Genomic DNA, 26,481 nt, shown 5'->3' on the forward strand with positions numbered 1-26,481 from the left:
TGTGCTTCGCACATGGCTGCTTGATGTTCAAAGAACTGGAAGCTTTAAAACTCTACATTTTTTACGAGATGAGGCCTACACAATTCTGTTCAAGTGTTAGGGTAAAATTTTGCAATGCATGCTTGTATGCAGGATTGCAATCCTTTGTATCATTTTGAAAACCTTATTTGACATTGTCCAATAAATCTAAAAACCTAGCTGGATTTCTACTATGGAACTATAGCAATAGCTTAATGAAAAATGTCAGTTCGCACCCAATAAAACACAAACAGAAAAGCTGTAATGGAAGGCAATTCTAAATGAAAAACAAAAGAGAAAATCAGCCTTTCCTAAGACCTTTTCCACATGGGTTATTTGTAGGGTTCCCAGGTGCCTGCCAGTGGTGGGCAAACTCCCGGGGGTTTGCCACCTTGCCCGCTGACCCGCCAGTGGTTAGTGGGAGGGGGCAAGCTTCTGGAGGTTGCCCGCCACAGGCAGGCACCCCAGGAACATGTGCTGTGCATGCACTCCCAAGAGGCACGATACTGTCACCCCCAGAAGTGATGTTATTGCGCCGGCTGCGGGAGCATTCCTGCACTGAGCGTGGAAGCGCTCCTGTGGCCGGCATGATGACATCACTTCTGGGGGGTGACGGCATCGTGCAGGTGCTGGAGCAGGCACCAAAGAAGACCTCGTCGCCAGCATGAGGTAAGTCAGTCAACCGTAGTTATTTGCCTTAGTTTCAATGCTGCTGTGAAGCATATTTTTCCTGCTTCCCTACTACATTGTGGTACACTGGTGCAACTCCTGGGGTTTCCTCAGCTTTCTATTTTGCTGTGAAGTTTTGGAAAAAGTTTAGGGTTGCCATCTCCAAGTTAGGAAATTTCTGGATATCTGAGGATGGAGCCTAAGGAGGGTGGCGATTGGAGAGGGAGGGAGCTTGGCTGGGATGTGATGCCATAGACTCCACCCTCTGAAGCTGCCATTTTCTTCAAGGGAACTGATTTCTGTGATCTGGAGATTAATTGTAATTCTGGGAGAATTCCACCTCCCATCTGGAGGTTGGCAACCCTAGAAAGATTGCATCAAAGCTTGGACAGTCGCCAAGTGGGTAGGAAAATTCAGACTCACCCAGCCCCACACACACAACAGTAATTTCCCCTATCTGTGGCAGCAAGTAGGGGAAACTGACAGCAATTGAGTATTGTTATAACATTACAACTATCTGTGTATCTGGTTCTCTGAATTCCTAGCTTTTATTTTTTAAGAAAGGAAGTATCTCGCTTCTGATATATGAAGGCTTTGAGTCTTTCTGCACAATAGTTTTGTGCTCTTCACGTGTCGGGAAATGCAATGTTAGCCAGGAAGCATGACAGACCCAGAGGAGATGGCTACAGAGGGGATGGATTCTCTCACAGCCCCCCACCGCCTCTGGCATCTCCCTTGGTTAATTCAAAGTTTTAAGCAGTGAGGATAGCAGGGCAAAAGCTACTGAAGGGGAGACAGTCTGGCATACTAGAGGTGGCAGAGGACTGTGAGAGAGTCCATCCCCTCCAGAGCGATCTCTGCCAGCTCTGTCTTTCAAAACCACACTTTCCGGCTAACATTGCATCTCCCTATACTTGATAGACATGTGTTCCAGCATCTCGAGCAGAGAGACTCTGTGTTACCTTTCTCTTTATATCTCTGCAACAAAGAAGCTAGAGAGGTGCTTTTTTAATAATCAAAGCAGAGAATTCAAAGAACCAGATACACATATATTGTTATAAAAAGAGGATGACAATCAATTACTGACTTAGAAAAACAAAACAAAACTGGAAAAGCCCTATTGTGCAGCTGAGAGACTGGGGCACAGAATATGCAGGAAAACCTGCCATGTGGAAGCCACATTGCTGCCGCTCTATACTGATAGCCACTGCAGCAACAGAGAAACCATCCAAATTTGTCCCAGTATGGAAAAACCCTAAATATGACAGAGACATTCTGTAATTTTCTGTGAGGGGCCTGTCACCAACACTTCAATCCTAAACAGAGTTACACTCTCTGAAGTCCTTTGTGGTCAATGGGCTAAAAAGTATGTAACCTTCTCAGAATGGCACTGCAAGCCATGTAGTTTGTATGTCATATCTTTCATTCTAATTACGTCTAAAGGAACTTTGCAAACAGTAGCTACACTTCCCCAAAGGCAGATTCAAATTTTAAAGCAAATATAATTAGCTGGGCTTTGTCTCCCATAATTTCCTTTGCCAAACATTATATGTCCCTCTCAACCAGCAAGCAACATAACAGGAATTACCATTTCCATTTTAAATTAGAAAGCTTCAAATGACTACAGCAAAACGTGGGGATCAAATGGCCAATTCAGACATGCATGTTTATCACTTGATAACATTATACTTGATCACTCTCAGCTGAAAGTGTGAACGGGCTTCTTCAAGAAGCATCACGTCCACATCAGTTCCTATTCACCAGGGCTTTTTTTCTGAAAAAAGAGGTGGTGGAACTCAGTGGGTTGCCCTAGAAGAAAATGGTCACATGGCTGGTGGCCCCGCCCCCTGATCTCCAGACAGAGGGGAATTTAGATTTTCCTCTGTGCCGCTGCAGTGGCATGGAGGGCAATCTAAACTCCCCTCTGTCGGAAGATCAGGGGGTGGGGCCACCAGCCATGTGACCATTTTCAAGAGGTTCTGGAACTCCGTTCCACCGCGTTCCAGCTGAAAAAAAGCCCGGCTATTCACAAAGGTAGTTCTGTGTTGCAGTCATAAAGTGACTTAGCATGACTGAAGGAAACAGTTGCTTGTCAGAAGCGGGCAGCTTGGGAAATGAACTAGGTCACAAAAACATAATGGGCATCAGAACCAAACTACCTGGCACAGGAGACTCATCATGACTGCACTTCTAATTTTTAAAAGAAGACTTTAAAGTAGTTACAGGAGGATCGTGAATCTGGCATGTGCTAAACATTCCCCCATTCTATTTCCATGACTGATATTACTCATTCTTTTCTGTTGTGGGAAAAGGTAGGTGTTGGTGCCCGTTGTTGTTTTTTTTCTCTGCCAGGGCAACTTAGAGAATTTAGTTTGATCCAGAAACTGGCATGGGGGAGAGAATTAAGCTCTCACTACCCAGTGTTGTGGTCCTGATCACAGAGCCAGCGCAGTGTAGTAGACAGAATGTGGGAGTCAGAGCTGGGACTTACTCTAGCAGGAAAGCTCACTGGGTGACACTGGGCCAGCCACTCTCCCTCAGCCTAACAGAGTTGTTTTGGGGATAACAAAGGAGAATATTGTTGTAAATTGTTCTGGGTCCCCACTGGGGAGAAAAGCGAGGGAGAGAGAAAGAGAGAAATCTCCCACACAACATAGTTTAGCCGTCAACACGCGCACTTGGTAAGTAGTATTCTGCAGGCAGAAGCAATTTCTGTTGGAACTCTGACATGCCACATTATGCAGAAATGGAACTTCAGATTTGTGAAATACCGAACACTGCAGTACTGTACAGGGAAGAGGCGTGTATTTTCTCCTCAACCTGATAGTGAAGGGAGCAGCATTGTTACTTCCAAAGACTTTTCAGGCATTATGGGGAGGATGGATTCTTTAGGCCATGCTTTTAATACTGTTCAGCAAGTATCTTTCAAGAATTATATTGTGTAAACGACTGGGAAAACCCAGTCCTCCTGCTTGACCTCCACGTCAGCAGCGGTTTGGGATAGTCTAAGCAAGGGGCCCTCAACCTTAATGAGTCTGTGGGATCTTTGGGAATTTTGAGAAAGGATAGTGGGCACTGTCCTACAGATCCAAAAAGTTATGCCTCCTGTGGTCTTCTGAAACATGTCCTGCTCCAACAAGGCAGAAGAAAGTCACGGTCGGCCCTTGGAGGAGAGATGTTCTAGGAAGAACCAAGTGGGCTCCAGGAAATACATCAGCTGGTACATAGAAAGATATTGCCTAGATTGGTTTCTAGTTATTGGCTGTGCTGTTGAGTGAAAGTTATGCATGTAATTTTGAGTGGTGTCTGCTGTGCTTTTCACACACATAATATGTTCCAGAACATACCAAGAACAACAGGTACTAAGTGCATCACTTCATTAAGGGTCCTTTTAAAAACTTGTCTCTTTCCTTAAGTTCTAATAAAAAGATGGACTGAGGCACTTTCAGTTAGTGAAATCAGGAAGCAGTTGAAGGGTCAAACCTCTTCTCCCCTCCTCATATGGCCCCAATCTGGATAGGGACTAGACATGGGCATGAACAGCATTATGAACTGAAAAAACCCACGAGCAGTCCAATCTGTTTGCGAGCAAGCTGTTTGTGAGGCCCCATCCTAAACAAACAGGTGGTTGCTAAAAGCCTTGTTCGTTGACTTCGGCGGCCATTTGGCAAGCCAGACAGTTTGGTGCCTTGGCAACCGGAGGGAGGGAGGGACTGAACTCTGTCTGAACTCCTTCTGGCTTTCCTTTTGGCTTTAACCCTTCAAAGTACTTCCAGCAGAGAGTCGCGTTTTTGCCACTGTGAAGAGAAAATGACAGCCAACAGGGAGACCTGTGGATCATGCCTTTCCCAGGGTGCAATCTCTCTGAAACTTGGGGGGGGGGATCTTCAGAGGACAGTGAGGACTATGTCCCCTGCAAATTTGGTGGGTATTGGACATTGGGAAGGTTAGTGTGTGGGATGTTCAAAAGGCCCTGCTCCTTGCACATGGCAGGAGAGGACCCTTTAAACTATCAGCTGGCAGGCAACAGGGGGGAATCCCCCCCCTGCTGCCTGCCAGCTGATAGTTTAAAGGGATCTTTAAAGGGCTAGGTAAGTGGGTTTGAGGGGAGGGGGGGGCTAAGTGGGGGTGGGGGGTTCTGGTCCCCACGAACAACGAACAACAAACATGTCCGGGAACAGTTCATGTTCGTCCATGTTTGTTGTTCGTTGTTTGTGGATGGCACCAAATGTTGAAGAGGGTGTTCGGGTTTGTTTTTCCGTTTGTGCCCATGTCTAATAGGGACCATAGACTTTACTACTATGTACTTTCTGTTGCTGTAAGTATGACCCGACTGATAGTTTCTATGTTGTTTAATACATCAGTCTTACAATGGCTTACACTCTGTTTTAGTATTTACTCAACTCTGTATTGGATTCTTGCTAGTTTAAATCGTTGTAAATTGCATTTATATACCCTATTACATTGTTTATTGACAATGTCTTTGAAATTGACTGTACTGATTCACACTGTATAATCCACCTTGAGTCTCAGTGAGAAAGGTGGACTATAAATAATATAAATAAATAAATCCAATCTTTTAAAGATGAATGGAGACCTATGATCTTTCTAACATCTTAGCTGACTCTTTGTCACATGTAGCTTTTCCTTGACTTCCCCCCTTTCCACTGGACTTTCTGCTATCAGTTGTTCCTTGCTGATTTTCCTCCAACAGGAAAATGTACAGGAAAAGGAGGCAGCTTGGGGGAGCAATATCAAGCAGAAAAATTGCCAGAGAAGAAAGCATTACAGAAGCATTGCAAAGAACCTTGCCATATATGGGTCTTCTACTATAGACTGAGCCTTCATTTTGTAAACAGTAAAAAAATGAAATACACTGGAGGGAAACTGTGTGCAGTTTGGCCCTCAGATACTCTGTTGTTCAGCCCTTCAGCATTACCTAAAGAAATGGAAAATCAAGAGGAGTTTGACTACAACATAGAAAGCTTAATTTCACAAACACTTCAAACATTTTTGGACTTTTTATTATACATTCATCTTCAACAACTCATGAAGAAAAAATAATAAACATATATATTGAATTATTGTGGTTCATGTTGCAGGACTTAAATCACCACATTAAAGTTAAAAAATACTTTCCTTGCAGAGCCCACTGCATATTTGTCTTAATGGAAGCTATAAATGTCATTCATAATATGTGTCCAATAGCTAATTGTGGACACATGCTCATTTTAATTGGAGTTCATCAACAGAATCCATTAAGAACCTTCAAGAAATTAATAAAAAATCCGTTCTGAAATCTTGTGTGTATAAATTTTCAAAACAGGCAGTCTTAATTTTCTTAAACCTACACATTCTCCATGAACAATCTGAAGATAGCATATGTATACAGCTGCTATCAGTTACTGGAAGCAAAATTCATTGAAGTCAACAAGACACTCTCAAGTAAATTTTGGATGCATGATGTTTAAATGATTAATTAAAAGTTAAACTGCCAGTTGCTAAAACAATAAAATTCCCTTCCAGTTTGAGTTCAGTTGCTTCACCTTATTTAGCAGTTTCCCTCAGAGTTATATAGTGGACACATTTCCTGTCTCCTTTTTCCATTTGTTTATTTATTTAAAGTAAAGAAAACCCAATAAACATTTATTACTAACCTCAGGCCAGTACCACGTGTTCCATTTTGTGTTGCACAGACCACTTAACAACACTACTCTGTGATGAATAAGGGACACGGAACAACATTATGGATTAAAGTTCATAAAGAGAAACCTTCTAACCCTATTCATGTTGAAGATGCATTTAGCTTCAGGAATGATAATGGGACTGTGTGAAATGAAATTGGGAGGAAAAAAACATTAAAGTAGAACGTCTACCTAGGAGGCATAAACTAAGAAACTGGCTTATTGGGAACTAAGAGGTTCATACATCTTTCCCTAGCTATAAGGAATGAGTGAAAAAAAGAACCCTTTAACAACAGTTCCACATAAATATAGTATACCAAAAATATGTTTCTGCTAGCTCTTGTGACAGAATGATAGGATTGTGTAACACAGGATACATGAAATCGGCCCCATTATATTGCTCACACAAAGCAACCAATCTATTCATTCAATTTGTATTAAAAGGAACACTTTAAAAATACATAACTTCCATAACATGTTGTGCCACTAACACTCACATCAACACATTTTTCTCATTTCTAACCCCAAAGGCCACCTTCTTTCTCTTCTCTAAAACGTAAGAGCCAAAGGCAGACCATGTAATGAGACCCATTAATGCAAAGAATTAAAATTCCCTTCATATTTTGCTTCTAATTGTTTCTAGAAATTTAGAAGCTTGTTTTTCAAAGGTCCCCAACAAGAACAACCCATTAAAAAAAAAAACGGACATAAAGACCAATCCTAAATATTTGAACTAGTGTACCTATCTAGAGACAAGTTAAGTAGCTGATACATAAAGCAGTCTTTGATTCAGACACTTCTTCTTATTATTTATTATTTACTTAAATTTATAGACTTCTTGGTCTATCAAGGTTAATACCAGTGGCAGCAGTTCTCCATGGTCCCAAGCAGAGATCTTTTATATCACCTGCTCTTTTCAACTGGAGATGCCAGAAGTTGAACCTGGAGCCTTCTGCATGGAAAACAGGTGCTCTGCCACTGAGAGCGGGACCGCAAGTGACGCCTGACACAGGTTGGACACTAGTCAGCTTCCCTCAAGTTTTGATGGGGAATGTAGGCATCCTGGTCTTGCAGCTTGACTCTCTGACTGCTGTCCAATGGACTTTTCAACTGTCACTTGTCCAACATTCCGCCAAGCTGCCTACATTTCCCATCAAAACTTGAGGGAAGCTGGCAAGTGTCCAACCTGTGCCTTTTGTCACTTGTGGTCCCGCTCTGAGTCACAGCCTCATATCTGTGTTAAAGCCCATGTGCTCATTACACAAACGGTGTTGATAGAATTCTGGACTATACCACTGCTCATGAGATCCTTTTTAAAAAAATGTTCTACAAATAATTTATTTGTTCTACAAATAAAACTCTCTCTGAAGCATATTCAAAGGTACGTGACCCATATTTTCCATCTAAGGCCACTCTCTCCCCCTGATGCACTGGTTTACTGTATTCAGGGTGCTTTTGATGGGATAGCACATTCAAATATGACAACCCACCTGCACCCTGAAGTGCTACAGTCCAGAATGCCTCATCCTGAATTTTCTCTCTCGTCCTGTGTAATGTGGAACTGGAGAAGAATGCAGGGGAGGAAGAGCAGTAGGCCAATCCATGACAAGATTCATTTTTTTGGTTTCCCATTGGATGTATAAATCAATGAGAACACCATAAAAACAGCATATTAACACAATCACATGCACACTCATGTCAGGATTTTTTGCAGCATTTTGTTGTTGCACTTGGACATTTCAGTATTATAGAGGAGAAAAAGAAGATACGTTAAATTGAGCAACCCCAGCGAAAATTGCGCTAGGGAATTTGAACACGTCTAATAAATGCTGGAAATGTAAAAAGCATGAGGGATCTTTGTATCATATGTGGTGGACTTGTGAGGTAGCTAGGCAGTACTGGGGGGAAATAATAAGAGTAATAAGCGAGATTTTACAATTTCAAATTAATAAGAACCCAGAACTCCTGCTACTGAACTTGGGAATGGAGGACATTCCAGCACAATATAGGACATTGCTATTTTACATGACAGCAGCGGCTAGACTTTTGTACGCGCAAAAGTGGAAAGTGCAAGAAGTGCCAACTATTGAGGACTGGATATATAAATTGCTGTACATGGCGGAAATGGACAAAATGACAAGGAAACTGAGAGACCTTGATCCAGGACAGTTCAACACGGATTGGGAGAAGCTGAAACAATATTTAGTGAAGAAATGGGAGGTGGGATAACTGTGGCAGTTTGAAAATTACTGAAATACAATAAAAGTAGAGGGAGGTGACTTTACCGGGGGGTGGAGAGTTAAATGAGAATTTCTAAGCAACTACTTTATTAGACTATTATATATAGCATTAAGTATTATAGGTGTTATTATAAGAATTATAATGATAGAAATTAACTAATTATAAGGATAGAAACTAAGTAATTTCATTTCTGGCAATAATTGTATAATGGAGATAATTTTATAATTGCAATGAAGGAATTTAAGCAAGGTGGGAAAATATATATTAATGTATAGATCATGTATTAAATTGATTGAATTAGTTTGGAGGTATATATGGGTCAAATTGGTTGACTATTTTTGGTGGATAGTTGCATAATGGAAGAATAATATAATTATATAATTAAAACAGTATGAAGATAAGATATGTAGAAAAAGTAATATATAGAGTATAAGTTAAATTGGTTGACTTATATTGAATGTACTGTTTATAGAAGTATCTAAAATTATGCTAAATGAGGGATAAATTGTTTGTCCCATATTGAAGATGAGATTATAAGATAGAGTATAGAGTACCAAAATTAGCTAAATGATTATTATCAAAAGAAAATATGCCAAGAATGTATTATTTAGTTATGCATTATTTAGTTGTTAAAGTAAGTAGGAAGACAGAAGGAGCACTGTGTTATATAGATAAGCTTAGAAGAAAGTGAAAGTTTACGTTTGATAGATAAGAATAAATTTGAAATGAGTAAGGGAAAAGGGACAAGGGGTTGGAAAACTGTTGGAAGTCAACAAAAGGGGGGGAAAGGGAGGGGGTTAGAATTGGAAAAATTAAAGGAAACTGATTGTAATGTACAATTTAATGACATCTAATCCAATAAAAAAAAATTAAAAAAAAATTGAGCAACCCCAGTGAATTCTTTGAAACTCAAGGTAAAGCAGAATGTTGAAGAAGTGGAAGGAAAGTCATGGGCTCAGAGAAACAAGGAAATCTCAGCCTTACTCTTAGCAAAGTGGCTGGTAAGCCCCATCCTAAGCAATCACTTGTGGGTGCAACAAATTTTAGGTTCATAAAGCTTCTTTAGACATAAATAGAGATGATGAAGAACATGAACTTCTATCTGTAAAAGGCAAATTGCACTTATGCATTTGGAATGAGGATGTGTAGGAAGAGGAGAGGGTATTTAATCCTTCAACCTTCATTTGGTTCCACTGATAACAACCAAGATTCCTGCACTGTAATTAGCATGTTAAAGAAAAAAAGATGTGTCCTTTAAAAGCCCATCTTCTTCTCTTTAAAATGCTAATAGCAGAGCAAGGACCTCAGTTTTGATTAGTAGAACAAAGAGGGTTTTGAGCAGTTAGATTCTCTCTTTCCTCCCTGTCCAGGCTGCACATGAAGAATCTGCCTGTTTACAGAAACACAAAGATTCATGATCTTCATCATGTACTCCACCAGCTTATCTACTTGAGTTAGCATCACATTTTGGAATCAGGATGTATGGGCACAATATTTTATTACTTTAACAACCTCAAATTCCATTCAATGATTCTTTGGCAATGAATTTAACATTAAAAACAATTTCTTATTGTTTTAAAATTCTGAGGGTTTTTTTTATAGTCTGGTTGACTGTCATGAACAAAACTAAAACACCATTTTCTGCTACAACTACATAATCTTTTAGCAAGAGAAGTTTATGTCCTATTATGTGTCTATCCAGACTATGAATTACAAACCTGCAGAGATGATGCAGTCAGGATTTGACACCATTAATATATAATCCCTGAGCAGATTACACACCATCACTGGGTGAAAAATGAACACACACACACACACACAAAATTGTAATAGCTATAACAGGGGAAATAGCTAATAAATTTTAATGCACTTAGATGAGAAAGTATGTAACTTAGAAGCAGCAATTGCTTGAAACAAATTTATAGTATTCAAGATTCTGACATAAAACACTTATGAACAAGCAGAAATAACAATAAACAAAGAGAATTTAGTATATTTGCATCCACATCTAATTAATTTTATTGTGGTACTTGGAAAGTAAATCAATTATCTGTGGAAGTTCCCGAACTGACAGGGCAAAAACTTCAGCTACAGTCCTAGGACAGGATCTAGTGATCCATGGGCTCAAGAATCACACATCTTTCCCATGTTCTCCTCCCCACAACAGCCTCTTATGATCCCAAGCAAGTTGAATCCCAGAGTTGTGAGCCATGGTGGACCAACAGCCATGTGGGTCAGTGGGGTTCACTGAGAGGTGGAAGGGGGTAAAATTGTCCTGTCCTCCTCTGCTAATGGGGTGAGGGGAACATGGGAAATATCTGTGACCATCAGTGCCATGATCCACTGATAGACCATGGAATCAAACCCACATATTGTAATTATTCTGCCAACAATGGATTGCCTAGATCCCATCTGGGAACCAGATGAATAGCAATGAATGACCAGCCCTACATGACAGCCAAGCTAGAAAAGTTACCAAACACAATCACATGTCTAGTTTCCTGACACCTGCCTATAACGTCTGACATCACAAAATTCTCCATTACATTTCTTCAGCTCCACATTATTGGTGCCATAGGCAAGGAGTGGTAGAAATCAGAGCGTCATGGGCTGATGAGCTATTTAGATAACAAGAGAACTATGATATTTCTTGCTTTCTCCATCTTTTAGGAATTTGGAAAGGTGGTTTGGGAATGAAGTTAAAACATTAAACCTCACTAATGACCCCCAAAACCCCACACTATATTCAGGTATTTTTGAGTGTAGAATCTTAAGTTGTACTGTTGCTTTGCAAATTAAGAGAGGGCATCAATTTTTCTTATACAGAACTTATCAATGCATACATTTAATTAATCAGCAGGCACTTCCTTTCCTTATCAGGCTGAGTTGGCAGACCAAAACAAAGTATTTGTGTCACACTTCCATCACACCATGTTCACCACCAAATCTCTATTTAGTCTTGTTGCAGAACTTCATTTTTTTCTTAGCCGTGAAGTATGGTTCACCCACTGTTTTTCCATAAAGTGTGTCATAACATTATGAGAAATACTTATTTGATGCCATGCTGCAACACACAAGCAATTTAAAATATAAAGATGGATGCCAAATTAGTTTGGCAGTGGAACAAAAGATAAAAACAAATCAAAAAACCCTGGAAGCCCCATCCATCCATATATTTGATGTTTCCGCTATATTTCTGCAGTGCTTATCACAGATAAGCACTGCAGAAGTCAACTTCTTCTCTCCCCAATGGCTCCCCCCAATAGCTTCTCTCTGTCCTTGCTTTTTGATTAGAGATTAAACAATTCACAGCACAATCCTAAACAGAGTTACTCCAGTTTAAGCCAGTTGAAATCAATGGATTTAGACTGGAGTAATTTTTCTTAGGATTGCACTGTAAATTGCTTCTTTTAAATTTATATTATTTAGAATACACACACACTAAAATAAAATATACAATTAAAATATATACCCTGTACTTAATCAGTAAAAATAATATAGTTTTATGGTGTTGTTTTCAGAGTTACGGCTCTTACATCCTCATAAATAAATTTAAAATTTGCTTGATCAGAACACAAGCACTTTTTAAAAAAAGCTACTGATGATGACATTAATAATAATAAAGTCAGTGCAAGTACCAATAATGAAAACTTACTATTTTTGTGCAAGTTTAATCTTTGGGGAACATTGGGTTAGACAAGAGTACAACACAGAAATCTGGACATGAAGAATTATGAACTTGGTTATGATTTAGAAAACGATTCCACAAAACAGCTGCACATTTTTGATAAGGTAAATGCAATGTATCACAGTGGCCATTTTAAAATTTATAATTTATTTAATATGTACGTTTTCTCTGTATAAGTAACACAAACCAAGCGGAAAGCTAAACATGATGGTGACCCATGCGCCAAGAATAAGAGCAATGCCAATTTTCTTCAAAGCTTGGGTGTGCAAGGTGGTGGTGGTGACCATTTAGCATGGGTAAACAGGAGGGGGAATATTTATTTGAAATATTTACATGTATGCCTTTCTTATGAACACCGCAGGATCGAAGGTCAGTAAAGGACAATGTAAAAATGATTTTATAAAACAAACATTTAAAAACAACAGACATAAACATATTAAAACCACCATATGCCCCCACGAGTGGTTATTCACCCTTCACCCAGGCTCAAATTGCCCCCAAAGTTCTCCTTCTGTTTTGCTTACACTTCTCTTTTGTAGCCTTGCCAGAAAGTTAGGAAGGCAGGAGCCCTGCCAAACATTTCTGGGAAGCTGTTCTAGTGATATGGGGTTTCCACTAAAAAGGCTCAAACCTGGACTGTTGCCAAATGTGCAACAGTCCAGAGGGGGACAGGTAGACAGGAGTAGCACTGCCAACCTCCAGATGGTGGCTGATCTCCCAAATTTAGAACTGATTTCCAAGCCATAGAAATGTGTTTCCCTAGAGAAAATGGCTGCTTTGGAGCACGGACTCTATGGCGTTCTACCTCCCTGAAGTCCCTAACCTCTCTAAACCCCACCTTCTCCAGGCTCCACCCCTCAAATCTCCAGGAATTTCCCAACCTTGAGGTGGCAAATCTAGACAGTAGACTTTGCTAGGAAGAGCAAAATTGCCACAGGGGTACATGCAGGAAGAGGTTGTCCTTCAATTATTTGAGACTCGGGTAATAAAAGGCTTTAAAGATAAGCACCAGCCCCTGGAAACTGGCAGTCAGTACTGAATTCTTCCTCCAATTCCACTCCCCCAACTGTTTTCCCCTGCCCAAGTTTCTGCCTGGGGGATTATTACAGGTCTCAGAGCCCACAAAGAACAAGGCAGCTGGTAGAAGCCTTTTAGAGGGGGAAATCACATACAGGCGAGTGTTGCATATCTGTCTCCCGCTTGCTCACACTGCAATTGATTGGCCCACACATTAATTTGTAGAAACTTGGCAGTAATCCAATGCCCAAATTGTATTTTTTATATTTGTAAAAAGCACAGATAAAACACCACAATATATTGCATAGATAGCATTTCCAGTTTATTTATTCTGCTACCATACCAATTATATCTTATTCTTTGGAGATAATCATGTCTTAAATCTTCGATTCTTGATATTTGGTTTTTGTAACCTTTCGCTTGGACTTTACAGCACCATCTGAGGACTGTATAATACACATTGGGAGGGAGAGTGGTGAAACTAAATCTTTCAGAACTGTTTTACATCTTTTATATACAAATTGATTGTCTACTTACTAAGCAGTCGGCAATAGAGGACCTGTAAACTTCTCTTCATGGTATCATCTGGTCCTGGTAGTCCTGCAGTTTATTCATGATTCTGTCTTGGAGATTAAGAAAACAAATGTACTTATGAATTATTGTCGAAAAGAATCTGTGCTAATTTAGTAGCCTTTTTGGCCACCTAACCAGAAGACTCTACACAGAAATATAATCGGGTTGAGAGATTCCCAACATGTGGGTTGCAGGACCCTTGGATTGAGTAGCCAGGATCCCTGCAACAGATTCTAGAATAGTCAGGGGATGAAAACCAAAAGGATTTGTGACCTCCAGGGGAGAAGATGGGAGGGACAGGCAAGTGTTTAATTCAGATGGAATTTTACTGCTGGATAGTTTCAGGAGGGTAACCATATTGGCCTGCAGTAGAAGAGCAGGATTCAGGTCCAGTGGCACCTTACAGACCAACTAGATATGAGCTTTTCCAAGGTATGAGCTTTTGAGACTCAGAGACGGACTCTCAAAAGCTTATACCCTGGAAATCTAGTTGGAAATCTAGTTTGGCTATTGGACCCAAATCTTGCTTTACAGCTGGGTCTCTCGCCATCTTATTTACTTTGAGAGCATTCACCTGAGAGGGAAGGGAAATTCCGTATGGCACTCTGAGCACTTTTGAGGAAGGGCAGAATACAAATGTGAGAGGTAGGCCAGATTATACACTGTCAGCCCGATGTGTGCTGGATCAGGTACCAATATGTAGCTGGTAGTGGTTTTGTACAGGTAAGTGCCGTATGGTTGAAATCCTACAAAGATTTAAGATTTAGCTATATGTACAGAGTCCAGCCGAGATGATATAACAAGTACGGTCACTTTCTGACATTGGCAGGGAAGGGGCTGATGCACCCAGCTGGGTGGGGAGATAAGGCATGTTCACCTGCCTTCCCACTCAGTGCCATCAGCAGGGCTGGCGAATCATCCAAACCAGCCTAAGCAGATATGTAAGTTAGCAAGTTTTGTCTTCTAAAACAATTTCATTAACTTTTTAAATAGCAATACATGGGGGAAGTAATACATCTAGGAGAACAAGATCAGAAAGAATAGTTCACTTAATACAATGAGGTGACATATGTTGAAACCTCATAATATTTAAGTTACAGCTGCAGTATTCAATAAAAGGTTCATACATATCTCAAAATATATCTATACCAGTAAGTCATGAACAACTGTTAAAATGATTTATTTATGAACATGACAGTACAGTTTCCCTGAACCATCTATATTAGATTTTCTAATACTCTTTATCTATATTGTCACCATTTATAATCAAACTGTGGATCAAACACATGCATCTTTATTCATATGCCATTTTTTGGTTCCTCACGTGGAATATTTCCTGTTAAATATATGCAATTTTTAAGGTAACTAAAGACAGCATATAAAGGTAAACAAAGAACACAAAGCAAGAGACTCTCAAGGACTTGCAGGGGACATGTACCTCCCCACCCCTCACTTCATCATCCTTGAAAGCTTCCATAGCCCCTCCCATTTTCCAGCCACATTCTCTCCTTCTTACCCACAAGCCAAACTACATTTATCCCCCACCCCCAATTCAGTTTTCCCTCTTTCCCTACCCCTATTAGCCTCTCCCTGGAAAATGTCTGGCTGAGTTGTGCAGTCCTGGCTGCTGGGCCAAGCCCAGTTGCAGCTGGGGAACCTGCAAGGACTTGTGAGGAGCATCTCAGTTTCCCATGTCCCCCTCCCCATACTATTTTCTCTTTTCCACCTTCTAGCAGATCCTCACCTTTCCCTGCTTCTTTCTCCCCTTCCAAATGGTGTCATTTTCAAGCATGATAGGGATGCTACAGGTAGTACCGAGGCCCATTTGGAGGCTGCCCCCCACGCCCTGTCCCCATTTTGGCAACCCTAATCTTCAGCTATATTTATTATTTATTTGCCACATTTATACCACATCTTTCTTCACGCTGAAGACTCAAAGCAGCTTCCATCATTCTCTTCTATTTTACCTTGAAAAGAACCCTGTGAGGTAGATTAGGCTGAGAGTATGCGACTGGTTCAAGGGCGCCCAGCACAATTCCATGGCAGTGTTTGGATTTGAATCAGGGTCTTCCAGATCTTAGTCTGAAACTCTAACCATGATATCACACTGGCTTAGGTGGTGTGGCTGCTGTTGAACGGTAGTAAGCAGCCAGTCCTGGGTGAGTCATGGAAACGACGGCCACTAGACTCACCTGGTGGCCAGGTTGTGGCCGTTGGGCATGGAGAGGGACGAAGCATGTTGCCAGCTTGCCCAGCATCCCCTGGGAGGGCTGGCAAGCCAATCAGTTTAAAGTTCCCTGGCTGTCCTATCAGGAATGGTCAAGGGAGAGCTGGCAGGGGGCGGGGCCTGGCGATGGACCTCAGGGAGGCAGTTCTCCCTCAGGTCCAGCAGCTGGGTATATTTTAAGCTCCCAACCCTTCTTCCCAGCACTTCGCTCTCATCCAGCATCACTCACCCACCTCTCCCTCATTTTATGCGGTTGGTTTTTCCTTTGTCACAACTTGTTGGGCAGTTTGCATTGGATCGGATATCTTTGGGGGGGGCAGGGCCTGCATGCCCAGTCTCTCCGTGAAGGGGATTCCCATAAGGAATCTTAGGAGTGAGTTATGGAGGTGTATGCCCAGCTCGGGGGCTGCCAAGGCATACTTACTCCCAGGTGGCAGGGGAATCACTCAGGGGTGTACACCCAGGTGATCTCTCCCTCAATGTCACTCCTTGGTTTCCCCCCTCAGCTGCAGTCTGGGGGGGGGGGGTGAGGGGTCATCGGCTGGCAGGCGGGTCAGCCAGTGCTTTTGGGGATCCGACCCATATACATCGCCAATGCTCCTTCATGCTGTATTTAATAAAGTTGTGGCCATTTTGTTACTTCAACTTGATGTGGGTTTGAGTTTGTTGCCTGCCGTCCTTTTTCTTGCCCTCAGCTATAGGCTGCAACTTGCATACACTGTGCACAGTGAAATGTAGTCCTTTCCTCTTTATAAAGCCCCTTCCTGAACCATTCTGTTATAGTATAGCTCTTTATTTTTATGGAAAAGCCCTTCTGAACATCTCAGTTTCACACTAGCCAGGTTCCAAAGAACCATTAAATAATTTTCATGAGCTGTGGAGAAAGGGAGACCTTTTTTCTTGAAAAGCTGGTAACTGCACACCACAGTGCAAACTATTTCTAAAACCAGGGGAAGCTTGACAGTTCATGATACTGCATAGAGTTCAGCTATATAATGAAATAAAGTAAAGTACAAGCGGACCATAAGCCGATCTTTGGAACCAGGTCATGGCATTGTTATCCTGCAACCAGATCTGGAACAGATCCATAACACTTCCATCACCATCTCTCGGGAAACTATATTAAACGGTAATATGCAACTTCAGACCAAAGAGCAAACCCTTGAAGGAAGTTTTCTCTATCTTGCAACAAGCTGTTTTAAGGCCCTCTGCTATGATTCCGCCTGCGCTGATGATCTCGATGGCATCTGCAACACAAGCTAAGCCAATAAACCGCACTCTACCACTGATTAAATGCCAAGGAGTTTATGAAAGCAGAAGGGCCGTCTGTATTTGATTTGTAGATGGAAGTCTCCTAGGATTGTCACTTTTATTAGCTCCATTTGCCGGCGGAAGAGTGGAAATACCCGCTTATGTTATCACTTGCAGCTATTTATACACACGCCAGCAATGAATGCTCCCATATTGGAGCTCCCCCACCACCACATTATTTCATTTTTAAAACAGTCTGTGAACATAAAAAAGCCCTTCACTATTTCCTACAGGGAAGGCACTATTTTCTTTTAAAATTAAATAACGTTTATTTATGTTTGGACATTGATCTTGTATATGAAAACACATTCCAGGAAGACAAATAGAGTGACAAGATCATTGTTGTGATATTCAGCTGATCAATAAACAAGGGTGAAAACACCCCTGCACTAATGGTAGATCAGCATTTTCCTGCCTCCCCCCTTACCGTAGCCCACCAATCTACATTATATGCTGTTACTGGAGGATAGGGACCCTGAGGAATGATGTGTGTGGGGGGGGGTCTGCAGTAGGAAGGGGGGTGACTGATGGAAAACTGCCAATTTAGTCTGGATCTAACTCAAAGTGTGTAGAAACGAAATCATTGTGGGAAGAATGGAATTGTGTTTGCTGGCTCTCCACATTTTGATTGCAATTTCTATGCAGGGACCTATGTGCTAACATCTCAACATTCCATCACTTGTGAATGTACACTGGAGTGTACCTAGGTAGGCCTGAGTAGGGCTGTAGGATAAGGCCAGCAGGCATAATCTTAACCCTCAACTCAATCTCAAACCTCAAACACTTCTACGCTCTTGGGCCATCTGCACAAGGAATTCCTTTAAATGCTAGCAAGTATTCCACCACTATGCCACATGCATCAGCCAACATAGCACAGTAGTCAGAGTGTCAGATTAAGATCTGGGGGGCCCAGCTTTAAATCCCCATTTTGCCATGGAAGCCTGCTGGGTGACTTTAGGACAGTCATCGTCTCACAGCCTAATCTATGTCACAGGGTTCTTGGGAAGATAACATTCCAAAATGTCCTGAGACACAAAACTACTGTCTGGTGTTGGGGAGAAAAGTAGAAGGGACCAGAAGTTTGCCCCACTCCCAAAAGCAGAAATCCCTGGCATTATCAGTTAGAGCTGCAGTACTGCAGCCCAAGCCCTGCTCATGACCTGAGTTCGATCCTGGCGGAAGTCAGATTCAGGTAACCAGCTCAAGGTTGACTCAGCCTTCCATCCTTCCAAGGTCAATAAAATGAGTACCCAGTTTCCTGGGGGTAAAGTGTAGATGACTGGGGAAGGCAATGGCAAACCACCCTGTAAAAAGTCTGCCAAGAAAACGTAGTGATGCGACGTCCCCCCATGGGCAGTAATGACCTGGTGCTTGCACAGGGGGACTACCTTTTCTTTTACCTTTACCAGTTAGAGGGTTTTCAGGTGGCAGATGTTGGGGGCGAGGCTTTTCTCTGTCTAAGACCCTTCAGAGCTGCTGCTGTCAGAATACCCACTGCTGAGCTAGATCGCCCAAAGGTGTGATTCATTATGAACTGTCTTAAAAGTCCTCTTTTCGGGAAAAGCATAGAGATGTTTACTTAGGGACGGTTGGCTTTTTCAAGGTACCCATATCTGCCCAGCTGCCTGGTTAAAGACCAGTGAGTATTTACTTACATCTATTTGTTACTTCCAGCAGTCCACTACCTCTTGCTTTTATTGGTCTACTGGCAATTGAATTATGTCACACATCATAAAAGATATGTTGTTATGCCAATTTTTATTTAGGTAACTTATCGATTTCCATGAGGCAAAAACAGGCTTGTGCAAGGCTAAAAATCCAATGACATTTTGTTTGGAAATGTTCATCTTTCTTTTGCTGATGGCTTAAAAACAAAGACCATTTAATGGTCATAAACCTCACATAAAAGTCTTACACAATAAATTCCATAAGGTATTTTAGGTCAAATCCTGCCTAGACCTTTATAGGAGATAAATTTTAAGTGAAGTCAGTGGTTTGAGCAAGGGCATACTTCTGGTCTTCCTGTGTAAAAATGTTAAGAGGTGGAGGTGACAGCATTGGGAAGTTACATGTTTTTAAAGGCAGGCAGGAAGGAAAAATACAAGAACAAAAGTGAGCAATGGTTTTTTAAAAATCTATGGAAGCAACATAAAAGGTTGCTTTTCTAAACGAAAAAACCTGTACTGTTTGAAAACAGAAACTATGTTGATTTCCTGAAGAGAAGGATAGATTCTCTACAATTTTCTCATGCTGATTGTCATTTTGTCATGCAAATAGTCCTGTGTTCTTGAAAACAGGAAACAAGAATGGCGAATGAAGGGAAATATGGAATGACTTTAATCAACTGGAATGCTTTACCAAAAAAAACAAACAAACAGCCAGGTGTAACAGTTTTGAAAACATAAAAAATTCAGCATTTGAAGTCTCTCGGCCCTTTTGGGTGGGTTCACTTACAGCAGCAAGAACTCCAATGAAAACAAATGCCATCAAAACAGATCATCACTTCTGGAACAGCAAAAGATGCATTAGCAAAACCAGAGCATCGTTCAGTTCCCTGGGAGCATCACCTATCTCCTGGCAGCCCAAGGTAAAAACCCGTTCAAGGCCAAGTGCACCTTCAAGTGAACAAGATGAAAGAATAACAGGGTCTGTAAAATACAATCATAGTTTCAAGGAAATACAGAAACGTTCCCATTCGACTGAACCAACTGAAGAGTATAAGAACTAAATTAAACTACTTCGACTTTTCAGATCAAACTGATCAAATTCCTATATGGAACAAGGATGTAAAATGTGGGCATTTTATTGTGTTTTAGTCTTAGCTTTGCTTCAGTTCAGTTAGTTCTTTAGTGCAGATCAACAACAAACAACTTGATTAACTCTGGGGGACACCCTCTCCAGCCAAGGAACTCAAGGCCTGAAATTATTCACAGCTATGACATGTAAATGCTCCACTCCTCTTGTCTAAAGACAGACGAGAAGTGGCTACCTCCTGATGAACATATATATTTTCAGACGATAGCAGTATTGCACAAAATAGGAAGTTTTACATTTTTCTAACATACATACATCATTATTAATCTCTGGTTCTTGTAACGGGCTTTAGGAAAAGTTACCTTACATGCCCTTTCTAAACTGAGCTGCCTTATCTACAATTCATAACGATGTGCATGATGATGAATGGATGTTTATAATCCCCATACACAGCCAGCATATTGTTTTCCGCAATGAGTGATTTTCATCTTCATGCTGTACTTCAGCATAATTAAAGAGGACAGCGAAGACGCAGTGATTAATAGAAAACAACAACAGCCAAAAAGTGCAATGGAGCTAATAGCCCCCCAGACATCAGGATGCTCATTATGTCTGAAAGCAGAAAATATCAACAGTGTCCTAGGCTGGAGGGGGGAGTTTCCTTTCATATAGAAAGCTGAATTATTAGGCTATGCTAGAAGCCCTCTCCCTGGCATCTAGTTTTCTATGTGACTTTTTTTTGGCATGGATGAGTATTCAATCCAGCTGGCTCTCACTGTAGTCAATATAGCACAGACAAAAGACTACAACATCAGTGAGAAATCAACAGAATTATGAAACGCAGAACTTAGCTGGAAAAAATTATGATGGAAAACAGAGCTTTTCTCAAGTAGGTGTTAACAGTTACAGCCCACTGAATATCCAACCAGTGAATCAAAAGTTCAGCATCGCGTACTGATGGAAAAATTGTTTTGACTTGAGCAAGTCACAATGGGAAGGAAAGCTGCTAGTGCAGGAAGGTACTGCTGTTTAAGTTTTAGACACAGTCTGGTTAGTTTTGCAGTTATATAAAAGTGGAATCAACACCGAGAGTCATCTTCCCCTTGCTCTCAGGGCAATTTGAACCATTTTCAAATTGTGATGCAGTGGGGGCTAATGGCAAATGGGCATGATCGTTTTGTTTTATGTGAATAGACAGCTTTTGGAATCCTCAGCAAGGACACAGAACGAAATCTGTGCTGAACAATTATGTGTCTGCGGTGCTGTAGGCTCAAACTTACTCTCTCCATTAGAGAGTGTCCATCCATCCATGTCTGAGTACTCTTTCAAAATAGAATGCATTTGTAGCACTTGCTCTGCACGCTGATGATTAGGATCACATAACTCCAATGTTGGAAGGTCCTACTTATTCTAAAAATACACCAAGCTGTGATTCTCCATTAGACAGTGACCAGTCTTGACTAGCTGCCCTCAAGGATGGCTGCAAAGATAGATGTGGCTGGAGTCAAGCTGCAGAACCTCGGATAGTTCCAAGGCTGACAACCTTTTCCAACTATTTCTAGAACCAGACAAAGCTTTCAATTATGGAGCATGCTCAGATAGATCTAGGCAGGCCCCACTCTCCCAGAACAAGGAGAGTTTCTTTAAAAGCCTGTGCTATCACTACTGCAGCACTCTGTGACCTCCTGAAATATCCTCCAGCATCTCTGGAAAGTGGACCTTGGGATGGTGACCTTGGGGGCTGTTGGGAGGGTAGGTCTTCCATGAACTCTGGCTATAGTATTGGAGGGAGGGCTGGACTACTGGCTCTTGAATCTGAGTCCAGAAGTGGAGCTTTCCTTCCTATGTTCTTCCCTGGATGGTGTTGCTTGCTTAACCAGGACATGTGGGCCTGCATTAAAGGCTGGACAATGTCTAATCTAATCACTGGATGAGGAAAGTTCAGCAACAAGAACCTTGACTCTCCAGAAAATAGCCAGGCCTGCTTTTTCCTCCCTAATGATTTCATGGAAATTCATGATTAGTTTCTGTGATTCAGCATGTCTTGCTTAGAATGATCTGCACGCACCATTTCCCCCAGAGGTTCTACAACTTTGAAAGTTAAACAGCATTCTTGTGTGCGCAGTCAATGTCCAGGATATGCATAAGTTCTTCCTCTTCTCAATAAAGCTCACATCGATGGCTATGAAACTGCATGAGCTACAAAGCCAGTGGCTTTATACAAGCATGCATAGATGTTCTTTAATATAAATCATTTACCGTTGATGAAACCGCATAATTAAACCAGCCAACCAGAAGCAGTCTTACAGTATTGTGGGCAGTCTGGGCAATTGTCCAGGGCCCCAGGGGCAACAGCTGGTGAGGGTGATCGAACATGGTAAAATAGAGTAAAAATATAATACAAAGTGCAGTGCATTTTTGAAGAATCTTGCATTATGAAATTTGGGCACTTAAATCCAGATTAGAGTGGGAACAAAGGGAGTTTGTGGGCCTAGCCTTGACTTTTGCCCAGGGTCCAAGAACCATGAAGACCACCCCTGCACGCAGCTGAACAGTCTTTTCTTTGGTGAGTATCTTCTCTATTCAGGTCAATTTTCCTGATTGTTTCTTGCACAACTGTCAGGCTTTAATTTGTTCTGCTTTTCTGGAAAACCTAAATCCAATATCCCCCAAATCAGGATACTCCCTATTGTACTCCCTATTGCCCCTACTATTCAAGATCAAACATCATTTTCCCCTTCTGTTTTTCACACACATCCTTGCCACATTGCAAATAAGCCGCTGAGCTAGCCTTGCAAATAAGTGGACCATGACCCGACACACGATTCAAAGCCCTGCCGAGTGATTAAATCTAATGTATTCAAGCTTGGGATAAAAACGCTCCAACTTCAGATGTGACAAATGTGCTTAGGAGCCTTTCATCACATTTGCTTGAAAGGAATACAGGATCACCCAGCAGCTGTAAATGTCTTCTTTATGTAAATAATTCTTTGTATATTTCAGAATCTATCATCACACTTGGAGAATTTGCCAATCTGCAAATCACTGTTGTAAAGGAAGTGACTGGCTGTGAGATGGGGGGAAGGGGCAAACAATGGCAAACAGACAACTGCCAGGTATTGCCAACAGCATTGCCAAGTTTCCAGGACTTCTGAAAGCCACTGCTGGCTCCCAGACAAAGAATCTTGCTGGAATCCCCTCATGCTACTGAGACCCAACCCAAACACTATACAAATTCATAATCACTTGATTTGATGTTAGCATGAATAGGCTAAAGGTTTTTGTCTAGAGATGGGCATGAACCGAAATACAACCCAAAGTTCGGCACGAACCAGGCCGGTTCGTGGTTCGCAAACCAGCAGTTCGTCAGAACCCATTCCTGACGAACCACCATGAACTTTAAGCCAGTTTGTTTGGTTTGGTTTTTGGTTAGACCCTAGCAGACAGCCTGGCGCCAATTAGTTTCCTAGACAATGGGGGATGGGCTTTCTGTAGACCTTCTGCTAGCCTGGAAGTGACAGTTTGCTAACCTGGAAGTGATGTTTTCACAAATCAAAAGAACTGGTTCGCAATCTGGGGCAAGTTCGTGAAAGTTCGTGGTTTGTGAAACGCAACGAACCACGAACTGCACGGTTTGTTTATTTCCTGGTTCATGCCCATCTCTAGTTGTCTCTCTCTCTGTGTTTCATAGATTCATTCCCTTTCATTTACATTTATATTCCACCCATCCTCCAAAGAGCTCTGGCCAATGCATATGATCTCCCCTATCCCCATTTTATCCTTACTACAATCCCTATGAATAGGATTGCCAGGTCCCGTTACCCTTCCACTCACCCTTCTGTTTTCTTTTTGCACATGCTCTCAGGAAATGATGTCATTGCACAGCCCCAGGAGGGCATGCACACTTTGCACTGAGTTGATTTGGGCCCCGATTTGAGCCTACTACTGGGAGTTATGTTGTTGAGCCACCCTGAAGGCACTCCTAGGAGGCCAGTTCCTCTGCCTTCCCCCCCCCCTGCCGGCCCGGTGAGTGGGAGCTAGGGGTGGACAATGGGAACAGGGGATCCCCCGCCCCCACAGAGGGAACAGCAACTCTACCTCTGAGACAGATAGAAAACTGTCTCTCAGTCTGAAAGACAGTTCACACTCAGGTCAGTTCACACTTCTCCTTTTTCCTTCCCCTTAAAATATTTCTATCCCACCTATTCCCCTAGGTGATTCTAGGTGCAAATGGTAAAATATAATACATTCACAGAAAAACATCCAAACATTAGAAGCTACCTCAGTCTAAGTCTACAAAGCTTTTCATTGTCATCCATGTCTCAAAGAACCTGCTCAACTAAAAGTCTTCTGAAATAAGAAGGCTTTACTCAGTGTCCTGCAGACAGCCCTCCCAGAGAGCTGTTCCACACGATTTGTCCAATGATCAAAAAAGGCTGTGGGCTGCATGGAATAAAGGCAAACACATCTGTGAGGGCATTGTAAGTAACAACTGGCTGGAGAAGCACAGTTTATACATGGATTCATATAGGGAGAGGCATTCTTTCAGGTACATGGATCTCAGGTTATGGAGGTCTTTAAGGGTAAAAGCCAGATCTTAAACTGAGCCCGAAAGCAACAGGGAGCTAATGAAGCTATTTCAAGGCAGGTGCCCCAGTCAAAAGATGAGCTGCCACATCCTGCCCTAACTGAAGCTTCTGGTCTATCTTTAAGGGCAGCCCCATGTAGAGTATGTTGCAATAATTCAATCTAGAGGTCAAAGTAGCATGAATCAGTGCAGCACAGTTGGCAGATAGGGAGATAATTTAAAGTAAAACCCAGTTGAAAGAAGGTGCACTGAATAACTGCTGGATCCAAGGGCTCTCTCAAACTCTTTCTGTGATCTGTCAATGGTACCATCACCCAGGGTTGACTGATAACTCCCATTCAAAGTATCAGACTTCTCAATCAACATCAGCTCCATCTTGTCTGCATTCACTTTCACCTCATTCATCTTTAGCCCTTTGACTATGACATCAAGGCTAGGTTTGCCAACTCCATGGACTCTATGGCATTATACTCCATGTGAGATCCCTCCCCTCCCTAAATCACACCTTTCCCAGGCTCCACCCCCAAATCGCCAGGAATTTCTCAACCCAGAGATGACAACCCTATTCAAGACAACAGTTAGGACATCCAAAGCAACTTCTGGAGGTTTAGATAAGCTTAGAGCCGAATGTCAGCTGCACACTGATGACATCCAGTCCAAAGCTATATATGATCTCATTTTGCAGCCTAAGACATATGTTTAAAAAGCATAGGGGAAAGAGAAACCCACAGACTAGATCTCATACTCAACATCTCCAATGGAAATCACTTGAGTCCTACAGCCCCCCCACCCTCCCAAAAAAGAACCATCAGAATGTTTCAGTGACATCTAGCCATAGGGTGACCAGGGCCCATGAAATTTTGTCACCAAGTCTCCCCTTCTCAGTGGCCCTGCAGTTTTCAACCTAGATGGAATCCCTGTCCCTTTTAAATTCACTGCTGATTGTGGAGACAACAGGCCTGTTTTGCCTGCCCATTCTTATCTTCTTTTACTTCTCCCTTGGGGACTTTTATGGGGAACATGCTAAACTAGAAAAAGATATTGATGGGAGACGGACGGACGGGGGGGGGGGGGGGCGGGAATACAGGAAAATAAGAATGAAAAGTCTTGACTGCAAGCCTCTGGCCTTTGAAATGAGACAGAGAAACTCACTTTCTGGCAGACCAAAGCCTCTTTGACCTTTTCAGAATAGCTGCCAATCAACTAACTTACCAAATGGATAGGTGAGTTAAAAGAGAAATGTCTTGAAGAAATCCTTCCTCCATAACACAGAACCTTTTCTGCACTGAAAAATCACCACTATGTGTTATTATTTATCTTGCTCTTAATTACTGACCATTAGCAAATTTTTTAAACTGTTTCCAATGTAAGGTACATCTGAACATCAGTTGCATTTCAGCTTTATTTTTTCCCATTTGCAGTTTGCAAAATGCCTGTCAGTTGGCATAACAAAAGATGAATGAACATTCCAAACAGTGTCAAAGAGCTTCTCCCTTTCTTGGGAGCCTTGGATGGGGCTTCCATATGAAGCCAGGAAGCTATTAGCAGATTTGCTCATATTGCATTGATTGCCTGCAGATGAATTAATTAAGGATGGCTTGCTAATGTGTATTAAAAGAAGGGAAGAAATTGCTCTTTTATGGATGTGTAAATCCTTTTTATGGGTGTGTAAAACAACTTTTAGATCATCCAATAAACTCAGTACATGTAT

General features: G+C 41.7%; 1 protein-coding gene across 1 annotated transcript in view; it reads right to left on the reverse strand.

Moving 5' to 3' along the window:
* TMEM108 (transmembrane protein 108) overlaps window positions 1–19,938 on the reverse strand; it is a 131,850-nt gene extending 111,912 nt beyond the window's left edge. Inside the window, exons 1-2 of the mRNA XM_054991782.1 lie at window positions 19,883–19,938; window positions 13,855–13,940 (exon numbers count right to left, since the gene is read on the reverse strand). Coding sequence (XP_054847757.1) covers window positions 13,855–13,894 — 40 coding nt within the window. The 5' untranslated portion in view covers window positions 13,895–13,940; window positions 19,883–19,938. The remainder of the gene's footprint in view (window positions 1–13,854; window positions 13,941–19,882) is intronic.
* Window positions 19,939–26,481: the final 6,543 nt, after the last annotated feature.

The sequence above is a fragment of the Eublepharis macularius genome, chromosome 11 (genome assembly GCF_028583425.1).
Source record: "Eublepharis macularius isolate TG4126 chromosome 11, MPM_Emac_v1.0, whole genome shotgun sequence".
Lineage (NCBI taxonomy): Eukaryota > Metazoa > Chordata > Lepidosauria > Squamata > Eublepharidae > Eublepharis > Eublepharis macularius.